Genomic DNA, 16,726 nt, shown 5'->3' with positions numbered 1-16,726 from the left:
CTTTGCAAGACAATCCTTTTGCAGCATAGAAGGAAGAAGCCTTAAAGCAATTCACACTGTGCTGTTGCTGTCTTCATAAATTTCAGGACAGGGCGTGCTTAATTTGGGAACATGGGTGCCCATGAGAAATTAGAACTTAACTCAAAGGTCAGAATGAGATTCAATGACAGTAGACTTTCAGAGGAAACACGGCGCCTGCCTCATTGAGTGACCACACAGGATGATTAGCTAATCCATCTAGCATGTCCGACGCCACTGCTACACACCTTGATTTATGGGAAGCATTTCAGAACCACTTGGTGGTCATTGAGTCCTAAGTGGGATGTGCTAAGCTAAGCACTTGGAAAACACGTTAATAAAAACCCAGGAGTTAATGCCACTTGCCTTCTTGTCTGGTTTAGGACAATTTCTGGTTTCCCCTAATTTTGTGCATTTTTTAACCTGTAAACTTCTATCTTGAGAGATTTTAAGTGTTTCACAATCATCGGAACTTAATAGAATTCATCCTAGAAAGGATCCTTTTAGAAGTTAATGTTCAGAAATTTTATTCATGCTTCAAAAGATCATTTGAAGACACAAATTATTAATACTAATATCAAGGAAAATATAATTTAAATGAGTAATTAAATTATTTGGACTGTGCCTTCATATCAGGACATCTGTGTCCTGACCCTAGTACAGCAGGGGCAAGCATAGACCAAACAAGAGTCTGAAAGCATATTCCAGCCTGCAAGAGCGACGGGGAAAGACATTCATCAGTCTAAATGTATATTCCCATGCCTTCTAATCATATCTCTCAAGCTGATTGCTCTGTACTTATATGGTGATAATGACAGCTCTAAGAGCTAGGAGGCTGAAGGGAAGTAAGTCAAGCCTCTCTGAACTTCCATCTTGTCTCTGGATTTATTCCTGAGAGGCAGGAAAATTTTGTGATTTATGTAAATTAGCAACCAAATCAGAGTAACTCCTCTCCCACTTTTACTACAACAATAATCACTGTCCCATAACAGGGCTGTGTTCCCAGGCTTTTGCTTCCTACCACCTTCAAGTTCTGCCTTTGTTTTCTTCCCTGTCTCAGTGCAGTGATGCTCAGTTCCTGGAAGGCACAGTGTGGTATTTCAAAACATGGCTATAATGTGTATTGATCACACTAGGTAATTAACATTTCCACCTCCTCCTCATTAGTTGTTGTTTGGTGCCTTTGAACGCCTAGTTAGTCACAAACTATATCGTAAGCTATTATAAACTGTAATCCCTACACGTGCTAGAGAACAGTAGACCCCACTCTACTTGTGTCTGAACACTCACTACTTGTATCTCTCTATCTCCTCATCCCCTCACCTTTTATACCCTCCAATAATAATAAAGCATATGCATTCTGGTAACTTTTGAAATAGCTTCTGAATTGAGGAAATATACTTGTCTCTCTGTTCTGACTTACTTCGTTTAACATAGTATCCTCCAGTTCTGCTCACCTGCTACAAACTATGGACTACCACTTTTATAACTTAATAGTATTTCATTTTGTATATGGGAATTTTTTTATCCATATATGCTTTTATTTTTATTAGCATTTGTTAATTGTAACAGCTAATGGGCTCCATTGTGACATTTTTATTGTGTATATAATATATTTTGATCATCTTTAATCCCCTATTACCATATCCTACTCATGCTCCCACTGTTTCCTTTCCTCTGACACCAAAGTCTCCTTCTACTTTTATTGATTATCTCTATTGCAGTCATTTTTCTTTTAATTGGTATTGCTACATGTACACACACATAGATACATATGTACACATACATAGATACATACACATAGAAACCTATTCAGGACATCAAGTGTTGCTCATATGTTTTTAGGACTGACACTTGATCCTGGATAATCACTTAGGGAACTCATCTCAACGAAGGACCATTGACTGCCTGCAGTTTTTCACCTTAGGGTAGGGTCTTATGAGATTTCCCCCATCCATGCTGTCAAGTGAACTGGCGGCATTGTTCCTGTTTCAGTAGCCATATTGTTCAGGTTTTGTGGGCATAGATTTCCTGTCTTATACAGAAAACATATCTACCAACAGTTATCCTACCTTTCTGACTCTTAGAATTTTTCTGTCCTCGTTTCTAAGATGTTTCCTGTGCCTTAGGGGTAAGGGTTATATTTTAGATGCATCAGTTGAGGTTGGTCAGTTGACCAGTTGTGGTTACTGTAATGACTTCCATTGCTTGCAAAAAGAATCTTCAACCAGTATAATGCCTACCTAAATTCTTATCCTTATACCTACAGATAAATGGAGCTCTCATCCATGTATCTATTTACAAGCACACAGGCTAAGCATTGTAGGTCTTAGCTGTTTTGAACAATGCAGCAATTAACACAGCTGTGCAGTTATCTCACTGATATGCTGACACTCTTTTTTCTGACATATATCAAGAAGGGGGTAGCTAGATCATATGGTAAATCTGTTTTACTCTTTTGAGGACCATGCTTCATAAACTTGTTGTGTGTGTGTGTGTGTGTGTGTGTGTGTGTGTGTGTGTATGTGTGTATGTGTCTTTGTTGCCCATTTTAATTGGGGTAAGATGATCACTAATTATAGTTGCACTTGCATTTCTAGTGTGTACAAAGAATTTGAAAATGTTTTCAACATGCTGGAAAATTAAATTTTCTTCTTTTGGGTTGTGTTGGGGTTGTTTGAGACAGTTTCCCTGTGTAACCCTGGCTGTCCTGGAACTCATGCTGTGAACTAGATTGGCTTCAAAACTCAGAGATCCATCTGCCTCTGCCTCCCAAGTGCTGGGATCAAAGGCATGCACCACTAACAGCCGGCAATGAATTTTTTCTTTTGAGAAGAATATACTCATATTTCTTGCTCATTAACAATTGGATTACTTATTTTGTTGTTAGGTTTTTAATGTATATTGTATAATTTAGATATAATTTCTTTACCAAGCTAATGGGCTAGTTAGCAAAAATATTTTCCCATTATGTAGGTTGTCTGGTAACTGTGTTTGTTTCTTTTGCTGTAAAGAACTTCTTAAATTTATTTAGTCTAATTTCCTCTTATTTCCTGTGCCTCAGGAGTGTCATCCAAAAATTGATCACCTGTACCAATGTGTTGAAGTATTTCCCTCTAGTTTTTTCCAGTAGTTCAGCGTTTGGGGTGTTATATTCAGACAAGTAATCTGATCGATTTCTTCAGACTGTTGCAATAAATTTTCATGGAAAATAATGAGAAGTATGATCTTATTAAATAGTTCAGTAAGCGATAGTTTCTAAAATGTTAGTTGAAGTGTGGAATCTGAAACGGCCTGATTGATGAAACCACCGGTAAATTCTGTACTGTGGAAGGGTCTTTTACCCACAGTCTTCGTTACTTGAAAAGCACTAGCTTACTGAGTAACCTCCAGATATCCCAAATATTTCTGAAATTTATTGTATAACATCAGAAAAACTATTGATATTACCATTAATTTCTCATAGAAATTGAAAAGTAGGAGGTTCACAATGACATATACAAGTTTGGTGGCTATCTAGGGTAGGACTGAAAGTGTGGGTCACATGGTTAACAATGAATGACATTGTTCTTTCACTTGATTTGATAGAGCGATTAGCCCAGGTTTAAGAAAATCAGTGCCAAATACTCAAATTACGGTGGTTGATTTGCCTTGTTCTTTTGCATAAAAATAGTATTTCACTGAAGAGGAGGATAGGAAGTGGTAGAGAGCTTACTATAACATGTGTGAAGTCCCGTGTTTGATCAGCAGTACCACAAATAATATGTGAATTGGTGATCAAGTAATTGTCTAGTTCTGCCCTTGACTCCTGTCTCTGAGGGTTTTCCTCAAAATAGCCTTTGTACTTTGATTTGTAAAAGCACTGTATCAACTTCACATTCCATCATACAAAATGGTTCAACTTAAGTACACACATGCAAGAGAAATTCATGTAACCATCACAGGGATGACCAAAGCCTCTAATGACAAGCACTGGACTCTGGTAGCCCCTATGAGCAGAAACTGTCGCTTCTGGCCACTGAGTGGTGCTGCAATATCCAGTCCATACTTTTTTCTTATATGCCTCCTATTTTCATTCTGCCTATGAGCATAGGAAAAATGTTCTTACTCACATGAAGGCAAATGAAGACCACCCCTCCCTCAGGAAAACTATTTATAGTACATCCACTGAGGGGGTGAACAAGGGCAGAAGTTCAACAAGTGATGTCTGTGTGCCTACTGCCGTCATGAACTGCTGCTCCGTCGTGCCAGTCAATGAAACACAGGCAGGAAGAATTCTCCCCAGACGGTCCTTAATTTACACACGCATGTGCTTAAAAGTTAATATGGTGAAACTGCAAGGGTTCAGGAGGGCTGAGTCAAATGGCCTGATGAAATGTTTTCTCATAACACTTTTCTAACTATGCATACTGATATCAGTAGGTGGGAATATAATTTTCTAATGTAAGATATGACCTTTCCTTGAATAAATGGCCAGTTCATGTGATTCAAAACTCCTTTACTGGGATGTTAACTTTAATGGATCTGCAAGGAAAACCACTTATCAAGATTAATGTATTTCCAAGGGATGGTTCAAGGCATAATAAGTATGTTTAATGTAGCCCTAATAGTCCCAACTTCCACTTGTATTGCTTGAAGAGCTTATGCAGTTATCTTATCATTTACTCCCATCCAACAATTCTTCCTCCCCACACTCTCATTAATTTTATCATTATTATTATTGCTGATTTTATGCAATGAAAATCAGGACTGCTGACTATTTAAATAAAGAAGTGGTAAATTAGTTGGGCTAGGCATCCTTTTAAAGAAAATGATTGATAGTTAATTCCTCCCTGGAAAATGTAGACACTGTGGTTCATTTTTATTAATCCAAATAGTCAATGATCCCAGTGTATGCTCATAACTCATGTACACTTGTAACTTTTCTAAACCTTTATTTTATCCACCAAATCCAAATTACTGTCTATTGAAAAACAATGACGTTCTATGCTCCATATCTTATAAAATGAAGAGAAGACGTTTAGATTTTTTGAACTACTGATGGAAGTTACTGTAGAAGAGTGTGAGCTCAAGACTCCCTCCATTCCTAGAAGAACATTTTAAAGGGATTAAGACTTCTAGCCCATTGAAAGTACAGAGTACCCTCTTCGTGACCTTTGACATATTCCCCCATACTTTGTAGGATCTTCTCTTAGAGATCTGCCACATATGGAAACTGATTTATTGTCTCATAAACAAAAGATATTCCCTTTCAGGTCTAAAACAAGAGGCAGTAGGTATAACAATAAAAAAAAAATACTACAGACTTAACACTGACAGAGAGAGATCAGAATCCTGCTCCTGACAAACTTTGGGCCAATCACTCAGCTATTCTCAGCAATTATTTCATTTTTGTAATCTATGGTCAACATTTACCAAAGTGCATGGCAGGTAACTATCTGATTGAGGCAAACAACTTTTAAGCTATAGTTTTGGTTTCAGTTCGATGTGATCCACTAATAAAAAATTCATGACTCCATGTTTACGTAACAAGTATGTTTTGAATCCAAAGCATGGAGACAACATATAGCTGCATGCAGACTGTTCATTGTTGTCTTTGTTTGGTGTTGTGTTTGTTTGTTTATTGTACTGTTGTTGCATGGAAACCTGAACTTGAATGAGACAGTCCCTTTGCTTAATGTTAAGAGCTAGAAAAGAAGTTTAGAAGTTCAAGTGTCAAGATGAGATTCTGGATTTTTCCCATCATAACTGTCAGACTACAAAGCTGTAATATGCTTTGTTATGCAAACTAAAACTTCATTTGAAATTCTGGATTTTTCCCATCATAACTGTTAAACTACAAAGCTGTAATGTGCTTTGTTATACAAATTAAACTTCATTTGAAATTGAGTGGCTTTACAGAGTTGCCATTGTGTTTGGCATAGGGCTCCCTTAGAGCACCTCAAGCAATCCTGGAGAGAGAATAGAAGTCTCTTGGTGAAAGTGTCTCTCAGGCAAGAGTAAATAACAGTGCTCTTCCTGCTGTTGGGGGCTCCACAATTCCTAAGCTCACAAGGATTTCATTTTTACCCCCTCGTGCAAAGCTAACAAATAAAAACCACTGCAGCCAGTGTGCACTTCAGAGATGTACAACATTGCACCTTCTCTCCAGACAAAACTAGCAATATTCTTCTGAGAGATTAGGGTCGAAATCTAACAGCTCCTGTGACTAGTGTTTTCCTAAGAGCTGAGTCACTTCTTCCTTCATTTGTCTTTCAGAACTCAAATCTATTCACCAAGAGTGCTCATTTAAGAGACAAAAGAAAGAAAACAGAGAAGGAAAAGAAGAAATGGAAGGAAGCAGGAGGCTTCTAGATTCTAGAAAAGGGGAAGGAAGAGAAGGAAACAGAGATAGCAGAGGGGAGGTGAGGGGTGAGGAAGAAGGGTAATGACCAGCTGCTCAGACACAGCCTCCAACAGTAGCACACAGGCACTCTGAGTTTCAGTTGAAATGTCATTTCATCTATGGGAGTCCAAAGAAAATAATGATAGCTTTGGGGTTTTTTTCTTTTTTTTTTTTTTTTTTGCGTTTTTGGTGAGAGAAAAATGTGGAGAAGCAGTAGTAGTACTAAAAATCAACCAAAAAAAGACTGAGCTCCCTTTGCTCCATGACAGAGTAATGGTAGACATAAAGACAACAACTTCTTAAGAGTGACAGTTATTAAATATTTAGAGAAAGTTCCTGAAAATGACCTTGTCATGTCTTTCCAAGAAGAATGCTTTAAGCTGGCACATTTTTATCTTTCTGGGATGATCAGAAGTTTCTCATTAAGGGACAAACAGGTTGGGTTTTCTGTGTTTAGATGAAAGGCAGAGCCTCTGTAGGAAACAGCAAGACACACAGGCAGAAAGAAAAAAATCCAGTGAGACCCTTTAGGTGTCCAAAACTAGCATGCAGAGGTTGTCTCCAGCTCTGGGACACCAGATTGATTTTGTTTCCAAGGGACTTGCATTGATGATCCAGTAAATGAATGGCAGTTTCTCTGAGTTCCTCTCTCATTCTTCTTGAACTGCAGGAATCACCACAGTGCTCACCATGTCCACAATCGTCACTGGTGTGAACGCCTCCATGCCCCAGGTGTCCTACGTCAAGGCAGTGGACGTATACATGTGGGTCAGCTCCCTCTTTGTGTTTCTGTCGGTCATTGAGTACGCAGCAGTGAATTACCTCACCACGGTGGAAGAGTGGAAGCAACTCAACAGGAGAAGAAAGGTACGGCTTTGCCTTGAGGGTCAGCTCCTTTCAAAATGGGGCTGGCTTGGTTTCTTTTTGTGCTGTGATAAAATACCTTAATGCAAACAATGTCCAGGAAAGAAGACTTATTCTGACTCACAGTTCAAGGGCCTTGACCATCATGGTGAGGAAGTCAAGGCAGCAAGAGCAGCAGGTCCTATTGCATGTGGCATCCACCATCCAGAAACAGCGAATTATTCATGCAAATTCTCGCCCCTTTCTTCACTTATTTCAACGGTTCTCAACCTGTGGAGCATGACCCATGGGGTTAAACAACCTTTTCATGGGGATCATCTAAGACCATTGAAAAACACAGATGTTTTACATTATGATTCATAAGAGTAGTAAAGTTACAGTTACAAAGTAGCAAGAAAAATAAATTTTATGGTTGGAGTTACCACAACCTGAGGAACTGTAATAAAAGGTCACAGCATTAGAAAGGTTGAAACCTACTGGACTTAGATAGTTTAGGGTCCTAGCCAGGGAAAGGTACCACCCACAGTAGGAGGGGCTTCCCACCTCAAACAATACACTTAAGTTAATCACCTACTGGCCCAGAGGCCCATCTGGCAAAGCAAGAAAGTCTAGATTCTATCAAAATGACAATTATAATAAACATCCCAAGCACAAAGACAAACTTCCTTAATAAACTTCCGCTTACAGTTCTTAAAACTCTTGCATTAAATCCAAATGCCTTGGCAGGATTGAGCAATATTGGGAAAGTATAAGGTAGAACATTAATCACTGCTCCAGGCTGGCTTTTTCGTCAGCATTCTCACTTATTTTCACCAGGGGCTTTTGTGCATGAAGAGTTGTTCTCAGTGTACATTGGTCTACTGACTCTGCCCCACTAGAAGAAAGGGTTGTTGGTGGTGATAGCTAGAATGTATTACGTGTTCACTTTATATTAGAATTATGCCAACACCTAAAATATTTTATGGAATTTGATTTCCATGGTATCTCTGAGAGGTCAATGTTTTCTCACCTTCGTTTTGCAGGTGTAAAGTAAGTGCATCCAAGCTCACAGAACTAAAGGGCAATCAGGATTAGCTTTTGAGTCTATGACTCATCATATTTTGACATTGCCTAATAACATTTTTCTCATGGTTAAGGATGCTGGACACTTTTTAAAGTGACTCCTCGCCATATCTGTTTCTTCTGTTGATAACTCTCTTTATTTCTGCAACCATTTTTAATTAGATTATTTAAATAATTAACATTTAGTGTTTTCGGGGGAGGAGTCTTGCTTTGTTTTTATTTCATTGTATATTCTTAACAGGAACCCTCTGTTGGATGTATAGATGGCAAAGATTTCCTCTCATTTTGTAGACTATCTTTTTATCCACAGACACTTTCCTTTACTGTAAGGAAGACCTAAATTTCACGAGATCCTCTTTGCAAATGCACCCTGTACCATCAGAGTGCTATTTAGAAACCTTTTTTCCTTCAGCATTTTCAGATATTAGTCCTTGTGTTTAGGTTCTTGATCCATTGGAATTAAGTTTTGTGTAGGTTGAGAGTTAGAGTTTCATTCTTTTGAATGCTAATACCCAAGTTTACCAGTACTATTTGTTAAAGATGCTGTCTTTTCTTCAATATATTTTTCCTTGATGACTTCGTCAATGACAAGGCAGCTGTAATTAGGGAGTTATATTTGGGTTCTCCATTCTATCTCACTTAGCTTTGAGTCTACTTTGCTTCCACTACTGTGGTATTTTTATTATTATGACTCTGTAGTATAATGTGAAATCAGATGTGTTATTTCCTACAATACTCATTTTGTTTGGGGGTATTTTTGCCTGTTTGATTGTTTTTTTCCCTAAATCTATGAAAAATGGACCTGAAACTTGCATTGAATTATGTTGAATCTGTAGATTGTCTTTAGTAGAAAGCCATTACCATGATATCCATATTCCATGAGTATATTCAATTCCTTTCTTCTTCTAGATTTTTAAAAATTTAGTAGAATATAGATTTTTCCTTTTTTTTTATTACAACACTGCTTAGCCAATAGCTTAGTCTTCTTATTGACTAGCTCTTATATCTTAAAATAACCCTTTTCTATTGTTCTGTGTATTGCCATGAGGCTGTGGTTTACCCAGTAAAATTCTGGTGACCATCTCTTTTGGCAGCTACATGGCGTCTCCTTGACTCTGCCAACTCTCTCTATATATCTGTGTTTGAATTTCCCACCTGGCTTTACTCTGCTAAAACATTGGCCAAAACAGCTTTATTCATCAACCAATAAAAGCACCACATGTACAGAAGGACATCCCACATCAGCTCACTCCCCCATGCCACATTTAAGATGTGCACAGAAATGGATTTTCCTGTTTGGGCCTGTTGCGTGTCTGAGTTCCTGTAAGAGACCCAATTCTGAGAAATTATAAGCACCAGAAGGGAGGTCATATAATTCATTTCAGTAATGTTGACCCAAGTGTCAATATTTGAACTCTTTTTACAGGGATTAGTGTGCCTTTCCTATTTCAGTTATTCCCAGCTTCCTTCCTTCTTTCCTTGTGTGTGTGTGTGTGTGTGTGTGTGTGTGTGTGTGTGTGTGTATTTGGAAGTGTAGAGGTTTAGCTTTGGAGATCTGGATATATCCCCAAAAGTAGTATTGCTGGATCTTAAGGAAGGTTCTTTCCTAATTTTCTGAGAAATTGCCACACTGACATCCAAAGGGGCTGTGCCAGTTTGCACTCCTGCCAGCAATGCAGGAGTGTTCCCTTACCCCACAACCTCTCTAGCATCAATTGTCATCAGTGTTGTTGATCTTGGCCATAGAATATAGATTTTTAATGTATGCTTTTACAATTATTAAAGCAAAAACGGGTAATGTAATTCAACAGTGTAGATTCCCACTAGTTAGTTAACTGAATGCACAGAAGTCTCTGTGTCTTTTTGATTCTGTAAACTATTATAGTTTTAAATTGCAATGAACCAAATATGCATTTTGATAGAGTTGACTCTGCAACCTCCAATTTAAATTCTAAGTAATTTCATCTAGAATAGCCTCTCCTTATTTGTTCATTACTGTGCTTTGTTAGAGGTGTTAGAAGTGGTTTTAGGCAAAAATGAGAAGGCCTGGCTCATTTCATTTTTAAAAACAAGTAAAACCCTTTCACTATTTTAACCCCAACTCAAGTGTAAGTAGGCAGTTAGTGTTCTTCTGGTTTGAGACCAAAAATTAAAACAAAAGACATGGATCTGTGTATTATTATGTACTCTATAAAGAGGAAAATGGAATTGGAAAGCAAATCCAAGGAGCCTATATTGGTGATGTAATAAATCACAGTCACCCTCTACTCACAAAGCCATGGCAAACTGTTCATGCTGATCAGAACAAAGAGGAGGGAGTGCAAGCATCTGGGACAACTGAGTATCAATTCAGGAGTGTATTAGGAATTATTGGCATTAGACTTGTATAGCACTTAATCATGTGGTGCCTAAATATCCCGTGGAATTAAATATGAACTTCCTTGCTACATCAGGATTTGCAAGGCGATGTTTTCCACTTATTATTAAATGATTTTTTTAAAGTCAAATGACAGAAGCAAACCTAGAATACTTTTTTTTTAAATAATAAACAGGACAAGCTTAATGTTTGTGGAAACTGTTTGGTGTCTGACTTACATTTCCTGTAGTTCCTGTCCATAGCATCACTTTTGAGACTAACTGAAGAAAAGTCTTTCTCACAGATTTCTGGAATGTACAATATTGATGCAGTTCAAGCCATGGCTTTTGATGGTTGCTACCATGACAGCGAGACTGATGTGGACCAGGCTTCATTCTCTCAGCACTCAGAAGAGGACTCCATGGGAACAAAGTTCACAGGAAGCGCCTGCACAGATTCATCTCAGTTAAAGAGAAAACCCGTGGAAGGAAATGTTGGTAGAATCATCATAGAAAACAACCATGCCATTGATACCTATTCTAGAATTGTGTTTCCCATTGTTTATATTATATTTAACTTGTTTTACTGGGGTATATATTTATGAGGAGGACATTTTTGTTTATTGACTTTTTCCTCTTTGCAGTAATTAGACCTTGCACATGCTAAATAAGTGTTCTACCATCTGCAGCCTGAAGAGGGATTTTTACTGTAAACTTCTATTGGAGTCAGATGGTGTTATTTACCTCCTGGATATGACCTAGACAGTTAAACTGGGTCAGAGCCAGTCATGTCTCTTGGCCTAAAGAAGATGTAAATTTTGGTTGATCATGGTTAGTGCAATGCTCAAAGTCTTGGGAAATTTTGGCTCTATAAATAAAGCACCACAAGCATGTGTATTATGGAGGCAACTTTCCATCAGGAGTAAATACTTGGTAACTATTTTATTCTTATCTTCTCTTTTCATGAATATGATTTTTCAATTAGGGAATAAAGCCGGACTGTGGCATTTATTCAAGGATAACTGGTATCTTAGTGTCTGCCAAGTGACAGATGACACTGTCCTAAGGGAGAACTTCCATCTTCAAGTGGTTTGTACCACACACAACTCAGAGTCCTGTGAACAGCTCCCTTCTTTCATCTGTAGTCACACTTTCTATGTATTATGTTTTGTATATTATTGAGTCCAAAATGAAAAAAAATGTGTTTCATTAAGTCTTTATTCATAATATTATATTCACCTTCAGTCATCAGCAACAATATTTAGTGTTTGTAAATAAGTTATGGGTATCATAACTTCATTTGTGTTTTTATTAGTAAGTTTTCTGTAGCTGTGATATAACATAATGACCAAAGCAACTTTTAGAAGAAAGAGTTTATTTGGTCTTCCAGTTCCAGAGCCCATGATGGCAGAGAAACATGACAGCTAGCAGCAGGCATGGTAGCAGGAGCCAGATGAGAGCTTACATCTTCAAACCACAAGCAGAATGAATGGGAAATGGCTCAGATCCTTAAACTCTCAAAGCCTGTCCCTGGTGCATGCTGGTGATGTAATTCCTACAATACTGCCACACTTGCTAAATTTCCCCCAAATAGTGCCATCAACTTGGCACCAAATGTTCAAATATGTGAGCCTTTGAGAGACATTCTCACCCAGACACCACAGTGTTTGTCTGAGTTCTAGTCATAAAATGTTCACTGGCAGCCTACACGTAGCAGTCACGTTATTAACTGTTATGAACCCAAAAGAGAAGAAGAAATGACCTCTTCTTCCTCCCCTTACAGCCATGAAAGAATGACCAACTAGTTGAAAAACTAATTTAGTGCTTGTGAGCATAGAGTAAGGAAAACTGTCCTGAAAGGGGGATGTCTGCAGAGGGCAAACGGCATGAGTGAAGAGTCTCTCAGCTTTAAACAACTGAAGATTGTGTGGACAGCACACCAAGTAAAGAAATGGAGGGAAATGAATGCATCCTACAGTGATTTGCGTGGCTACAAGTAAACCAGGTCAAGAGGGCATTACATAAATGTTGTTCCACAGAAAACCTTCCCATGATCTGCATTCATTTTTCTGTTTGGTAGTATAAATGGCTCAGAGTTGGGTATTTTATTTGAAAGGCACAATTTAGAGCAAATCCCTTGGCAGGATATCAGAAAAATTTCTCCTTATTTTGATCATTGAAATGAATTAAGAGAATAAATTAAATAAAACAGTTTAATGTATTGCCTTTTATTTTCGCACACTATCAAACAAAATGGTTTGAATTATTCATTACCAGTTGAAGAAACAAATAATTTCTTGCATAACTGACAGTAACATTGCTTTTGACTCTTAGGAGTCACATAGGCTTCAGAAAATTACCCCTTCCTCCTGGGTATGAAGGACTAAAAGAATTCTTTCTATATTATGGCTTTTCTGTTATACAAACTAATTCTAAGAAACTTAATTTTATAGTCTTAATTATTTGGAAATAGAAAAATACAATTTTCCAAGTCTTTCAAAACATCTCAAAGATTGTATTTTTTCTAGAATACTATCCAAAAGTGAGATAATATTTATTTTAGACTTTATTCATTTATTGTAAATAGATGATAATTTATCCTTTTAATTATGTTTTAATGGCTGTTAAACTTGATTTAATAGGAATAATTTTATAGGGTTATATTTTGGAAATTAATATCCTAGGTGGTTGAAGATCTATAACTATTAACTACTATAGTAATAGTTGGGTTATATTTATGATTTGGCAAATTCTATGTGTGATTTAAAAAACAATAATTTAGAGTTAGAAACAGCCCCACTCTTCCCTTCATCCAGTTATCTGACTCTTCAGAGACGTGTGTTTTTTTACATTCTTTGAATTGCAGCACTCACTTCCCCTGAGCATATTCGTTCCACTGCTTTAAGTCAGATGCGTCACTGGACACACTTGCAATCGAGGCTAGAAGAATGGGCCTCTATCACACGCCACATATTCTCTATATTCTCTCGAGGGCCATTAATGCGCAACTGTTGGCCAGTGAAATGTAACTTTTGCTAATACCTAGAAACACAGGCAGTATATCTTCCAGTAATAAATGTCTAACACTTAGAAATAAAATCAGGTTACTGCACCAGGGAATTATCAGACCATTCAGAATGAGTGGCAACGATGTTAGTCGGTATGCTTCCACCATTTGTGAAACAGAACTGTTCCCGGTGGCTTCATTTCTTCAAGGGAGAGGCAAGGTTTCTTGGTAGGATCTTGTATCAGAAAGAATGAAAGCATAGTTATCTGGAAAAGATATATGCAACAGAGAGCGTATAATAGTTACCTCATTTCAATTTTGACTTCATTTACTGATCACAACCTGAACAGACTGCGCAGGAGTGTTCACTGAGGGATAAGCCTGGATAAAACGGGAGGATTTCAGAACATAAGCTGCTTTGTAAGATTTTTTTTTTAAAAGCCAGTCAGCTTGTAAACCCTGCCTAAATATAGAAATGGGCAGGTTTGTAAAGACTACACAAGGAAATCTATGAAAAGGGTATATTTGAACATAGAATGATGGCTCTTGTTATAATTAGAAAAATATAGCTTCACTATTTAAAAAAATGGATAACAATTGATAAAAAGTACATCTACCAAGAGCTAGACATTTAATGCTTTAATTATATTAGAACTTTTCTTTTAACAGCATCTTTTTCTTTTTTAGTCTAATTATATGGAGTTCTCCATGTTTTATTACCATAAAAGTTAAGTTTCAGTTTCATTGTTTTTCTTTTACTTTTTATTTTTTTAATTAAAAATAGATTCTTCTCTCACATCCCAACCACAATTTTCCCTTCCCCCATTCCTCCCAACTCCTCTTACTCCCCTTTTCCCCAGATATACTCCTCATTTGTATCCCATCAGAAAAGAGCTGGCCTCTAATGGACAACAACTAAATATGACCAAACAAGATACAATAAGGCAATGCAAGAGCCCTCAGATCTAAGCTGGATAAGGCAACATAGCAGGAGTAAAAGAGTCCCAAGAACAGGCAAAAGAGTGAAAGACAAGCAACCCAAAGTCGTGTTGCTGTCCACGGGCTGTGTTGCCACCAGAGGCCATGTTGATGTCATTGGCCAAGATGGAAGTCAGGTCAAAGTTCATGATCTGTGCTGCCAATGACTGTAAAGGGCAAGGGAGCTTCTTTTGCAGTAGTATTGATGACTGCAGACACACATTTGCCAATGAGAGATATAGAGGGCTTTTGTGACAACCTTTCTCGGCACCCCCAACCCTACACCCCCCACCAGCTAAAAAACAATACAGTCAGGAAGCCATTGAAGAGAGCTCTTTAAAATTGTGATTGAGATCCTGAAGTAAAGCTCTGCACAATTGACAGCTTTGGCAGGGGTGGGAGTGGGGAAGGACTCAGTTTTCTTTAAGGAGCTGGCCACTGGGAGTGTGACCATGTTGCAGTGAGAATATGGCCAATACAAACTGGACTTGGTATTTTTTTTCTTCTTTTTTTCCTCTGGAGGGAGTCACAAGGGGTAGGGGAGGGTGGACCTGGGAAGACAGGGAAGTGAATATGATCAGGGTGCATTACATGAAATTTCCAAATAATCATAAAAATGTATTGAAAAAAAGAGTCAGAGACAAATCCTATCGCACTGTTAGGAGTCCCACAAAAACACCAGGTTAACAGCCACAAGTAAGGATCTGGTGCAGACTCATTCAGGCCCCTTGCTTGCCCCTCTGTTTTTTGTGTGCCCATATGTGCCCTGCTTAGTTGATTCAGTGGCCTATTTTCCTGGTGTCCTCCATCCCCTCTGACATCTACAGTCTTCCTCTCTCCTGCTTCCAAGGGATTCCCTGAACTCTGAGTAGGTACCAATTGGAAAAATCTGATTTAGACTCTCTATCCACGTAGTGTCTGGTTGTGGGTCTCTTCATCCACTCCCAGTTACGGCCGGAAAAAGCCTCTCAGATGATGACTAGGCAAGGCCCCCCTATCCCAAGTCTCTGGACTGTCCAGTTTCCAGTGTCCAGCCATCCAAGCAGTATCTGGCCCAGTTGAACACTCCTTACCTTGAGCAATAAAAGTAGGTGAATCTAAAATGGCATTAATACCTCATTTCCACTGTGATCCAAGTTCACTGTGATCCAAGTTTGATATACAAGACTGTGTCCTTTAAAAGAAACATATAGCTCCATCATTTTCCAGACTAGCTACGTCAACAAGACAAGGCATCCAAAGAAAAGGAAAAGTGTCCTTCCCCACTCACTGTTTTTCTTACTCAGTCAGAGAACATTAATTCAGGCATTTCTCAGCATATCACACTTCAAAGGGATGCTACAACCACAAAACCACACATCAAATAAATTTTTAGGAGAATCACACTATCCCAAAATTACTTAAACTATATTTTGTTAATTGAATTGTGCCTCTGTCTGAGGTCATATTTATATTAAATACTGGATCAATGAGAAATGAGCATAATTTTTAAATATATTTGGAACTCAGAGATCAGGAAAATAAAAAAGAGAGTGTTTGGTGAGTATTACGCCCACATTCTGGAACCTGAATCACCATCACGAGTCCAAGAGCCTTTATTCACAGGTTAACTCAGGTCCCTCTCTCTGCCTAAAGTGGCATTGGCAGCGGCAGCTAGGACAGCAACAACTGCAGCAGCGGCCGCAGTGACAACAACATAAACAGCAGTCCCAGGAACAGTGGAGGACCGTCCCGGGGCAGGCTTGAGGCTTTCCAAGTCTCAGGACTTCCCCCTAGTAGCCTGAGGAGGAATTCCAGGCTTTCAATTTCCAGGCCTGAGGTGAAACACCAGCTGCCAGTAACAGTCTGATGCTCTGATTAGTTCGTTGTCTGCTCAGGGATTGGTTGGTTTCCTGTCAGGGACAGAAAGGGCTCCATTTCTGGAGCCAAACTGTGTTTCTTTCTCTGATTCTTTCTACCATTTTTAACCCTAACTTTGGTGCCAAGAAACTATCTTTGGTATGTCCTAAATCTAGGGACTTAGTGTGTTGTTTTGGTTCATTTTCAGGGTCCAGGAG

The 16,726-nt window shown here is 38.4% G+C and overlaps 1 protein-coding gene across 1 annotated transcript in view; it reads left to right on the top strand.

Moving 5' to 3' along the window:
- Gabrr3 (gamma-aminobutyric acid type A receptor rho3 subunit) overlaps positions 1-11,289 on the top strand; it is a 49,396-nt gene extending 38,107 nt beyond the window's left edge. Inside the window, exons 8-9 of the mRNA XM_005345258.2 lie at positions 7,074-7,270; positions 10,990-11,289. Of these exons, the coding sequence (XP_005345315.1) occupies positions 7,074-7,270; positions 10,990-11,289 (497 nt within the window). The remainder of the gene's footprint in view (positions 1-7,073; positions 7,271-10,989) is intronic.
- Positions 11,290-16,726: the final 5,437 nt, after the last annotated feature.

This window comes from Microtus ochrogaster, chromosome 2 (genome assembly GCF_000317375.1).
Source record: "Microtus ochrogaster isolate Prairie Vole_2 chromosome 2, MicOch1.0, whole genome shotgun sequence".
Lineage (NCBI taxonomy): Eukaryota > Metazoa > Chordata > Mammalia > Rodentia > Cricetidae > Microtus > Microtus ochrogaster.
This window is presented reverse-complemented; position numbering and strand designations above follow the sequence as displayed.